This window comes from Lytechinus pictus, chromosome 14 (genome assembly GCF_037042905.1).
Source record: "Lytechinus pictus isolate F3 Inbred chromosome 14, Lp3.0, whole genome shotgun sequence".
In the NCBI taxonomy this organism is placed as follows: Eukaryota; Metazoa; Echinodermata; class Echinoidea; order Temnopleuroida; family Toxopneustidae; genus Lytechinus; species Lytechinus pictus.
In genome coordinates this window covers 22,790,677-22,803,078 of record NC_087258.1, presented here as the reverse complement: position 1 = coordinate 22,803,078, position 12,402 = coordinate 22,790,677, and the positions used below count along the sequence as shown (strand labels likewise).

Sequence of the window (12,402 nt, the reverse complement as noted above, 5' to 3'; positions counted from 1 at the left end):
ACAAAGAATATAACATCATCAGAATTAATATCTATAAGTAAATGTACAAGTGACATATAATAAGTTACTATCATATTTGATACTGAAGGCAGGAATATGATTCTTTTTAATTGAATGATTGGAAAACAAAGAGTGGAATGTCACAAATCCAGGACCGTCTTTCTCAAAAGTTGTCATTAAGGACAGGTGGTGTGGAATGACCGGCCAATCAAATCCATGGATTTTAATGTTACTGGGGATTTTCGTTATTGAATAAACTATTAGTCAGTGAAAAGAACTATCATGAATCTGAGCCCAGAAGTACATGGGCAAGGGTAATATAACATTCCAAAGGGAAATATAATGTACCATTGCCCTTTTGTTTGTGAAATATACATACCTCATAGATTCCCTTGAATGAGACGATCAGTTTACTGAGCATGGTAGACACAATACTAGCAATGTGAACAAACGGACCCTGTATAATTGTAAAAAGGATACACAAAGGGAAGAATGTTTACACGGCTAGTTTATTTTTTTATCTGGCATACACATTCAGTAATGTACAATACTTATGACATGAACATTGACATTTTTTTGCAATCATTCATTCTTTAAGGAAATAATAGAACATGCACACTGTCACCCCTACATTGTTAATGTATAAAATGTACATGTATTTGAAGTTTGTCTATTTGTTGTACAGAAATATTCAATTTCACTAAATAGGCAGGGAATGTATTTCAATGTTATGTGAATCAATAACACAGTATATTTAATAGGATCCTTGGAGAAGGAAATAACAACAAAGTGCAATTCTGTTTACACTATATCATGGCAAAATGAATTGCCCAATAGAGTAAAACAATGTTAAATAAAGTCTTATTTGAGATTAGTATTAAGTTTTTTCGAAAGTTGGACTTTATTAATTAAATATACAAAATTTAGTACTCAAAATTTTAAAAGCCATACAAACTTTTAACAGCTTTAAAAACTTAGGTGCCTGTCATACATTCTTGTGTTGTGTGGATATGATAGCACTTTTAGTTGTATATAATACTGATCAATGTTGACAAGTTACATATTTTTCTAAAATATTCAAGATTAAGGACTGCTTTTTCAAACAGTCTGATATCCTAAAAATATATATAATACATTAAAAGTGTCAGGGAATAACTTTGCTTTATAAATTTGAATAGCATTTTTGGTCATAAGAGAAAAGCTCTCAACTAAGTAATGTACTGTCCTATGTAAAAATATGCTATACAAAAGACTTAATGCATAGCAGTCTTTCAAAAATGTGGAGGAAATTGTGATGCGATACCAGGAAAATTATTCCCTGAGTGTATTTTGAACTTAAGTGATCACAAATGATTAATAAAGCTGAATAGACCTAGACCTTGCAAAACTGCACAAGACCTTTTAATTATTGACTGAAATTCCCTCAGTTTTTCTACCTACCTCTTTTCCCAGGGGCATACCACTACCCACTGCCGTGGCAAGACCAACCACTTTAGATAGGAATGCACGGAGCGAGAGATATTCTTCCAGGACAACACCCCTTAAAATGGTCTTCATTTCAGGAATACCAGAACCTAAATGGATACAAAATGGAACAAAAAAAATTATTAGATCTTATAACGGCTGTTTAGATTAGAGTTGGGATCTCCTAACAGTACTGAAATGGAGTCCTCGCTCAAAGATTTAAGCCTAAATCAACAAGGGCAAGTTGAAAATTTATTATTTGCAATATGGGAATCAATGAATTTGTTATTGCTGAACAAATGCTAAAATGAAAACAAACATTATAGAAAAAGATCCCCTGCTGAGAACATATTTTAAATCTTCATAACTGCATTCAATCAAGACCAGAAAAAAAAGTTGTCTTAAAAAGCTTTTTTCGATTCATTTGTGATTGTTACATTCTTTTGCATTAGACTATTATTCTTTCAATGTTAAAGAATCATTCAATTTTTGTATGATAAATTTAGGAAAATAAATTTAAATAAAAATAATTATTTTTTCAATCTTCTGAAATCCTGAAATTTGATGACCATGAAAACGAAATCGTCATATATCTGTTGACAAACAATAACATTTCCTTTTACTAATGAAACTGGTTTCTGCAGCATCAAAAGAGAATAACAAAGTTATGGCATTTTAAAGTTTTGCATTATTTTGGTAAAACCGTTCTCTGCACGTCCTCATGAATATATAATGAGCAAGCTGATCATACATGTATCATATCCCCACATATTCTTTTGTACTTTATTATACATTTAATCAAAATTTGCCCTCCAAGTATTAAAAAAAAGGATGACTCATGATTTATTTTGTGCTATAATCACAACTACAAATTATTTTGTAATATGTACATGTATGAAATACAAAATATTTATGATTTCATGTAACAAAGCAAAATGTGATTTATTTAAAAAACCATGTAGTATCGGATCGTATAGAGTGTGCTGACCTTTAGTTTAAAGAAAACACACCCTAGACTCGCTGAAAGAGTCCAAAACATCCTATCAAATATTGGTCTTACCTATAGCATGAGGTGACACCAGATGGACGAATCCAGCAGAGAAAACGATGAGGATGACAGGGAAACCAACCCAAGCCAGGTACTGAAGAAATGCATTCCCCTCAATCATGTAGAAGAGATGAACTTGAGCTGCAAGGATTGGGAAAAAAATCAAGAAATGTACCTTCCTACCAATATCATACAAGTCACTTGGTTTAAGTTACCATAGTCATCTATATAAAATATTAATTTGCTTGTTGGAAATGAGAAAAAATAAAAACTGAAACTGAAAAATTCTTCCTTCCCTCTTGCTCACCCCCTTCCCTTCCCAAAAGTAAAATAATAAAAACTCTTTTTTCCTAATATTGCAAATAATATTAATGAGTAAAATAATATAATTAAATCAATAAATTAATAAGAATTATTGAATAAAGAAATTCGAAAATGATAAATAAATAAATTATTTTTAAAGAAAATTGTATGAAAAGCAAATAGAGAAACTACGGACTGTAAATGATTACAATGATTGACTTTCCATAATCATTCAATTTCCATAGTTGTTTTGTCTGAACCTCTATGATTCTAGATAATATGACCCCATCCCTCTCCTTTTCTCTCTCCCGTTTTACATACATGTACCTATAGAATAACAATTTCAGTTGGTAAGGAAAAAAGTTTAATTCAGAGTGAAAATTACCTGTTTGAAACTTCTGAATGGTGTAGTCCAGTGCGAATGAGAGCAATGCCATTATGACTCCAAGCAATGCCAGAAATATCCAATCCTCTCCTATCTTTGAGAATACCCAGTTCCTGAACTGTATCAAAGATGCTGTTGAAATAGAGTGAGGGGAAGAAAGTTAATTGTAGGTTCAAATATGTTGTATAATTGTAACACTTGTTTCTATCAGATACAACACTCATGGCGATCCATGATTATCTGCAATAACTATAGGTTAAGTATAATTTACAGTATGTAGCATTGTATTATTTTTAGAAAAACACTAGCCTTATAGCCTACAACATAAGTAACAAATATATGCAAATTCTTCAGAAATACTTAAGGCAGGAGCAAATGTTGGAGGAGGAAGTGATCACTTTGAGTAATACACTCATCCACTGAAAGAACTGGAATAAAAGTCTTGTCATGTATAAGGACTTCTATGTACCTTAATAGCAAAATAGGTTGCAGGCTAAAATACATAGGCCTACATGTATGTATATAAAGACATGAATGCATAATACTTGATGTTGACTATTATCTTAAAGATTTTTGTTTCCCTTCAATTTAATTGAAATTTGGGCACAATCTCTAACTCGCAATGTGCCTGCCCCCCCCCCCTTCCATCCCTCAAGGTGGAATTCCTATTTTCTGAATTTATACAAAATTATAGAGTCTACTGTACTTAATTGTGATCAATCTGCTGCTACAAAATAAGCAACCTGCATGATCTTATCGGGCAAAAACCTAAAAACAAACTTTAAAATTTACAGTGGTCTGATTTTAGAGCGGAAACAAAAGAATTTGAGCTAAGGATTTACAGAACTTCAAAAGTCTTCAATCAAATACATTTCTATTTGGCTGACTGGAATACTCCTCAGGGATTGGAGGATGTGCATACATTGTGTGCGGGAATAACTGATTGAATCCGATGACCTGGGAAATAATATATCTGTAAAGCGCTTAGACACATCGTTCTGATGTATTAAAGGGATTAAAGGAAGCTATGTGGGGAAGTTACAAATTGATGCAGAGGTTCGAGGTTCGAGCCCTGGTCACGTCTTTCGGATGGTGACGTTAAAGGTCTGTCCCAGACGTAAATAATCATATCTGATTGAAACACGTCTGACAAAACTCAAATACACACACTAACACTATTGTGATGTCTGAAAATTTTGCCTTTTCAATATTCACCTTTACATCTGAGGCATCGACTCTCGGTGGTATAGCGAAGGAATTCATCTTCAACCTTCCTCTGTCTCTCTTTCTCCTCTCGTAACTTTGCTGCTTTGGCCTTCGCAAACTGACCCAAGTCACGCGAATATTGGCCATGCATCTACAGGGTAATATAACGGAAAAGGTTAGTACGAGGTACATGTAGAATACTATTAAAACGATAATGCTGTACAGCATTTGTATGCAAATCTCTTTACAAATTTATCATCATCATCATCATTACCCCATTATTACCATAATTATCATAATCATCATTGACATCAATTCTTCATTATTTATCTTGATCATCACCACCATCACCATCAAGATCATTAAGTCATTTATAATTTATCATTATCATCATCACCACCGCCATCATTGTCATCGTCATCATTACCACCATCAACATCATCATCACCGTTATCATCATCATAATCATCAACATTATCATATTCACTCTTCATAATCATCATTTTCAACATCATTATCATCACCATCAACACCAACATCACCAGCACCTCAACAATAACTATTCGCTCAAATGTATCATTCATCCTTTTTTGCCTTAAATGTCTTAAATCAAAATTTAGGTAAAGATGATCTTTTCTATTTTATATGATCAACCTGGGCTGGCTTGCCTTCGTCTGAATGAAAATAGGAAAAGGGGATAATAAGTTGTAAAAAACAGAGAAAATAAAACATTCAACATAGAGTTGGATTTGGAATGATGTTATTCTCGTTTTTAAATTTTATGTTGGATGTTATTTCTACTATATCAAGATGGATGATAACAGAATAAAGCCACATTTTGGTATGTATCCAACTTTTCTTTCCTAAATCTCTTAAATATACAGTGAGATAATTTTTGATAAACCTTCTCCATATTTTTTTTTTTTCAATTTTATTTTAGTGGAGGGGACATTGTGGATATTGGAAGTCTTGCCCAAATCTTATTTCTCATGTTCTGTGTGTAGATCTACCATGTCTACATTAGTCTAGGTTATGTCCAGTTTTGTATCTCCCAAATATTTAAACCATGGGAGATAAAAAGAATAAGAGAAAACCTTTCAAAAGTATAACAAACAGTTTGAGTTTTCAATCAATTTTCGCCGTCTCGCGCTTGTTTACCTTGCTAATACATGTGCCCACGTATTGAACTACGTGTCAGGTTTTCAATAATTCTCAAATATGAATCAGGAAGCCAATCAATTTCCCCTCTAAAACAACGTCATTGCATACAAAATCTTCCCCTAAAACATACATTCACGATCTTGTTATAAAAGGCAACCTATTTTTACAACAATTTATTGAAAAAATCTGTAAAAATATGAAATAATGCTCACCAAAGTTTGCTCATATTCCATCTGTCGTTTATCCGGTTGGAGCGCCATCTTGAATTTTAAAAGGTCTTGTTGATCTTTTGCCATCTCGGCGCAAATAGATTGACGTGCAAGACGACTAGCTGCCATCGCGTAGTCTGCACCTGTTTTGGACGGATCCACGGAAGGAAAACCGGGAGGAAAACTGGGTAGATGATTTCAAAATGAGATCAAATTGCATTTTATCTTTTCATTTAGTATAAAGTATCATTTCATTACATATCGTTAACTAATTCTTTTCATCAAATTAATTTGGGAACCCTCAATATCATCATCCTGATAGCCATTGGATATATACGTCTTGGGATACGTCTCGTACTTTGTTGAAGTTTACTAAAAGGGGCGTTACCCCCAAACTTTCACTATTTTTTTTAAACAAGTGCAGGGGCCGCGGAACGATTTTCAAAGTGGGGGGGGGGGGGCTGAGCCAAAAGTGGGGGGGCTGACCATGCTAAAAATCACAATCATATGGTAATTTTTACGTTTTTGTACACGGTTCCGCGGCCCCTGAAGTGCACACCTAGTTACCAATAATGCATATAGCATTTCCATTTATTTGAAAGAAGGCTAAAAGAGCATTGTAGATTAAATAAATGCCTTGTTCACGGGCATAGGTGCCGCGGCCGGGATCGAACCCCGGACTTTCCATGTATTGCCAGGCGCCTTAGACCACTCGGTCATGGTCATGATGGTAGCCTCACTTGATGAAGCGATTCGATCTTTTTTTCATCACTTTGATAGAAAGTTTAAGAACAGTTCATATCGCGAAGTGTAGGCCTAAATGTAGAAATGCGTGTCTGAAAAAGTCATGTTTTTCGAAGAACACATGACGAGGCCTATTTTAACCCACAAAGAGAATTTTTCAACAATTGATTATATACACCTTGATATTGCTGCAAATAAGAAATACATGCATGTAGATGATAATGATAACTATTTTTTTTGCAGGATTTTCTGCATTTATTCATATACAAAATAAATTTACAATGCGTGAGACATAATCATGATATAGCATAAAGTATATAACCCAGTGACAATCTTATATATAGTGACTGGAGAAAGACACAAATACAATATTTAAAAAAATTAATGAGTGAAATGCAGAGGCAAACTATATAAGCAAAATATTATGCTTGAAGCATAGCAGCCAAAAAGGGAAGGGCTTCATGGAAACCTATGAAATTACTTGTGTCTGTAAGAAAAAAAATTAATGTCACGAATCATCAAAGAACGGGAACAAAAAGTAGAAATTGAAAAATGAAGTGTGTGCTAGTGGGTGCAAGTGCAGGTGAGAGATTTATGAATATCTGGATAAAAGGTATTTTTTCAATGAAGCTTTAAAAGAAAAGACAGATGCAGTGAGTTTAATATGATTGGGTATGTCGTTCCATATATCTGGGTCGTGGTGTCTAATTGTTTTATGTGCTAAAATTATTTTCGGGTTTGTCAAATGAAAGTCTGGTGAGTGACGTGTAGGATATGAATGAATGTCCCTATTGTAAGTAAAAATGTTTTGAAAGGTGCTAAATAAATGGTAACAATTATCAATATGATGATGTATGATGATGATGCCGATGATGATGATGATGATATAGTGATGATGATGATGATGATCACCACGTGGCGGATCTATAGGAACCGGCATGTGCCCCCCCCCCCTCTTTGAGAGCCATAATCAAAATTTGTAATGTAAATATACCGCTTTTCCCAAGTCCTCCCCCCCCCCCCCTTAAAAGTGGGGACCTTTTTTTTTTCTTGCTTTCAAAATTTCCGCGGACGAAATGACCTACGATTCAGTAGGTGAAGACCTTTTTTTTTCTTGTAAAATTTTCATCAGAAAAATATTCCCCCCCCCCCTTTCGAAAATCCTGGATCCGCCCCGGATGATGATGATGATCACTGGTGTCGATCCGTGACGTCATACTATTCATGGGTGGGAGGCAAAACAATAGATCACCCCCCCCCCCCCCTTGAACAATAGATTCACAACACAAATCGACACCCATGATGATGATGATGATGATGATAATGATAATGATGACGACGATGATGAACTTGACGATGAAGATGATGACAGTGGTGATGACGATGGTGAAAACGTTTATAACTGGTACGAGAGACAGTCAACATGGTCAAGCACTGCTATATAGGGCACGTGAATGGAAGACTGGTAAATGGCTTGATGGGGAAAGGGGCGTGGCGGGGAGAAGGGATTGACCCGGTGGGAGAAAAGGGTAGGGCAGTGAGATAGCATGGGATGTCGTTTGTTTTACCGGTCCACTTTGTTGAACCGTGATAATTCCCCCCCACCCCCCCCCCCCCCCTTATGTAGGCTCATCACGGCTTGCACTCAAACGTAAGCTTCAAACTGCATCATTTACTCGCTGCCTGATAATTTTTCAAATCGTCAATCAATCAATCTGCAATTTCTCATTCTATGAACAAAAAATACTGATACCCTCATGAATCATATGCTTATTACTAGTATATCATGTATATAATAATGTAACACTATTACTATCATTCTCGTTGATTATTAAACGTCCATTTCAAAGACAAAAATATTTTTCTTACCTAAATCGAACAAATCACTGAAAGTAACCAGTTGATATAGAAGTGGAAGAATATGTCCTCAAATATACAATCCAATATGAACGTCGTTCGTAACAAAAAAATCCAAGCAAATGACTTAATTTCGCCAGAATTACAAATGAAATGTAAATACACTAAATTCAATGGTTTGGTCGCATTAATATGTAAATTCATAATTTATTTCGAACCATGGCTGCCAATTGCATTTAGCGTCGCGCACATCACGCCATTGATGCCAAATGAACAATAATTGAATTATTACTATTCGAAGCGCGGAAAATATATCTGGCCTGACAGTTGCAGGCTAGGCTGTCACCCGTACACGTCACGAACTGTCATTGGTATCACCAATGTTCAAAGCGGGGTTCAAAGACGCATTTCACACTCACAAAATAAATGGGATGCAAGTCTTTCGAGCTTATATCGTTTCCATAGTGAAAAGCATCCCTATTGTCATGATATTTCAATATCGCTATTAATGTAATGTTTGAAATTATTTAGTGTTCTATTAATATCAACATTTAAAGTCTGGATATTTTCAATACACTGGCGGATCTTAGGGGCGAGGGGGTGGCACATCCGCCCCTCCCCCTTGAGAGGCATAATCAAAATTTTGAATTTAAATTTGTCGTTCTAAGACATATGTGCCCCCCTCCCTTTTGAAAGTGAGGACCCTTTTTCTTTTCTTTTTTTATTTTGCTTGTCAAATTTTCCTCGGGAAAATGTGACCCCGTTTTGGAAAATCCCGGATCCGCCACTATTTCAATGTTTATCTAAGTCACCCCCCCCCCCCAGAAAAAGGGGATCATAAATGCAGTGTATCTTACATGATAAGCAGGCGCAGATGCAGGGGGGCACAGGGGTACGTGCCCCCTCTTTTGAGAAGCAAAATTAAAAATTTGTAATGTAAAAATGCCATATAAACAGAAGTGTGCCACCTCTTTTTAAATTAGAGACTTTTTTTCTTGTCATTTTTTTTTTCGGGTACGAAATACCCTTAATTTGTGGTTGAAAACCTTTTTTTTGCTTGTCCAATTTTTCCTCCGAAAAATTTGCCCCCCCCCTTTTTTTAAAATCCTGGATCCGCCCCTGATGATAAGCTAGGCATATATAACTTCAAATATGATAAAATATTTTGTGAATTATGTTAACCAACAACAGAGGCTCTTCTTTTCTATGGGTTTAAAAAAAAAGTTTAAAAAATTGAAAATAAAAAATTTAAAGTTGGCATCCGGGAGCGAATATATTTCAATGAGATTTTAATCACGCTTATTTGATGAATGTGAATTGGCCGGGCCATCCTCGATGTGTCTAGACGGTATATGCCTTATCTCTGGTAATGACAATGATTAGTCTTGCTGTGAACAAATATTAGATTATCTGGACAGTGCAACCATAAAGGACACGAGAACTAAATTTAGTTTTAAATATTAAAGCTCAGGTACGGATCCAGGGGACGAGCGGCAGTGGCGTATAAAATCAGACAAAAATTTAAGGGGGTCATGCAGATATGGCAGTAGGCCTACGGGGCAAGATTTCTGTTTCGAGAAAGCGAAGCGAGCAAAAATTTGCACCTTTTTCAATACAACAATTTAAGATATAAGTAAAAAAAATAAAATTAAAAAAACACGATCGACTGATACAATTAGAAATAGCATCCGTGGGTCTGTAGGTTATTATTATTATTATAGCAATCTTTTTTTAAAGACTCTTCAAAGAAGGTCTGTAGACTATTATTAGGACCAATAATAACCTTTAAATGTTTTTCAAAGAAGCAGAGAAAGGTTCTAAACAGTCCTTTAGATCCGTTTTTTGTTCTACTTTTTACAAGCTGCGTATATGGGGCTCTTGATGACGTTTTTCCCATGTGTTTATTGAATCAACATAATAACAAAACATAAACAAAAAAACTATCAATGATTTTAACAATAATAATAATAATAATGAACAACAACAAAAATAAAACATGACATTAACGTAATGCATACAAAAAAGCAGCTTATATCCTTGTAAAGATATACGAATATTACAACCTAATATGATGACAGTCATCTTGAACTCTTCTATACTTCTATAACTCTTCTATACGCTAAAAACGTAACATGACATTGTTCTACAGACCATGACAAACACAAAGTATAATGAACATGATTTAAATTCCCATTTTCTTAGGGCATTAATTTTTAACAATACTGTAATCCAGGTTATTATTATAGGCAATGGGGGCTCTTGATAACTTGACTCGGTCACTCGGGTACTAAGTACATACCGTATGAGAGATTGGGAGAATATCTCAAGTTAACTATTTCATGTGAACATCACTGATTGAGTCATATCAATGTGTTTGGGAATCTGGATAAGACCGGACACTAACGTGTTGGTATTCTGAGCAATATCACCAGAATATGACATCAGCTGCTTCCGGGGAAGCTTCCCATCGCAAAAACACTGTATTGAAATACCCAAGAAAAGTACCAAGAGTATACGCCATGTTTAGGGACTGATCCAAAATTTACCAAAAGAGGCCCAGGGCGGACAGTTTTATAGGCCTACAGAAAATGACAAGCCCCCCCCCCCCCCCCCCCATGAAGAGGGTTAAGTTATGGCACGAAAAATCTGACAAGAAAAAAATAATAAAATTAACAAAAAATCTTCACTTAGGTGTGTCCGAAACTTTGTGCTATACATTTTTTGCTCTCAAGGAGGGGGGGGGGGGGGCAAGCACGGACCGGATCCCCCCCATCACGAGATCCGCCACTGGCCAATTTCTCTTTGTGAATGATGATGTTGAAAGGGTATAGCACACAAGCCCCCTCCTCCCTCCTTTTCTCTATTCTACTTGATCAATTGTGTTTTTTTAATTACTGTCATATCTAAGAAAACCATTTGTTTGGGGATTTATTCATTTCCAACAGAAAAAAATATGATACCAAGGAGCTTGGAAGCTCCTTGATGATACCAAATATCGGAAATGAAAACAAAGGAAAAGGGTTAAATTTCATCGGTAAGCAACCATATATATTTTTTTCCTGACAACTAGGGTGGGGGCATTGTGTCTACTTCAGAAAACACAATAGGTGCAAATATAATTAAAGCACAACAAAAAGCAAACATACTCAACAAACTCTCATTAGAGCAGGCCGACACTGAGAAAAGGGAAACTGCATAGTGTTTCTTATGCTTCTTTTTTAAATCAACAATCGGATAACCCATTGCAATCCGCGCAAATGCTGTATCATTTACAAATTTGAAAGAACTTTTCAATTGACACGCATAAGACTAACTTGACATTTAGAAATTACCTCACTTAAAAAGACAAAATTATCAAATCTTTAAAAACAAAATGAGCAATTAAGCATAAATAACAAAAAAAAAACTTACCAATAATTAAATCAAGGAGAGTGCAAGCTTCTGGCTGGAGTACACGTATATTCACATTATATACCAGTCAGGTAGAAATGAATTAGCGTGAATAAAAGAGCAATACAAGGTACAGTCCAAACATACCGAAACTGCCCTTCCGATTTTGTTGTCTCTCTCTCTCTCCAAAATGGTCAATCTTTCAATATACTGCTCAATTCAACACCCTTGTTATCTCTATTTGGCTCTCTCTACAGTATATTGCGGTAGATCATGGATGTACGTGTATTTCCAAAAAACTTTTTTTATTGAAAAAAGGGAATATGATCACTAACACCGGTAGGCCTACCTATTCTATTGGAAGTAAAAATCCCGCAAGTGACCTGGCGCAAACATTCGAAATTTATCCAAACATATTTTCTTCAATAATAATGGGGAAGGGGGACGTGCTATAACCTTTTAATGAATATCCACTGGTCAGTGTCTGATATTGAGAGAGCAAATATTTGCTCCTCAAATTGTAAGAAGACTCCTTTTTTGGAAGAAGATTAGCTTTCAATTTTTCATTAGTTGCTGTCCTATATCCCATAACAAGAATATGTCGTGTTAAATATGAAAAACATAACATTGCATAT

The 12,402-nt window shown here is 35.2% G+C and overlaps 1 protein-coding gene across 1 annotated transcript in view; it reads right to left on the bottom strand.

The window, feature by feature from the left end:
- Positions 1–12,147, bottom strand: part of LOC129276460 (chloride channel protein 2-like) — a 29,329-nt gene extending 17,182 nt beyond the window's left edge. The window contains exons 1-7 of the mRNA XM_064109485.1: positions 11,789–12,147; positions 5,780–5,960; positions 4,416–4,557; positions 3,201–3,332; positions 2,525–2,653; positions 1,441–1,574; positions 380–457 (exon numbers count right to left, since the gene is read on the bottom strand). Of these exons, the coding sequence (XP_063965555.1) occupies positions 380–457; positions 1,441–1,574; positions 2,525–2,653; positions 3,201–3,332; positions 4,416–4,557; positions 5,780–5,905 (741 nt within the window). The 5' untranslated portion in view covers positions 5,906–5,960; positions 11,789–12,147. The remainder of the gene's footprint in view (positions 1–379; positions 458–1,440; positions 1,575–2,524; positions 2,654–3,200; positions 3,333–4,415; positions 4,558–5,779; positions 5,961–11,788) is intronic.
- Between the last annotated feature and the right edge of the window lie 255 nt (positions 12,148–12,402).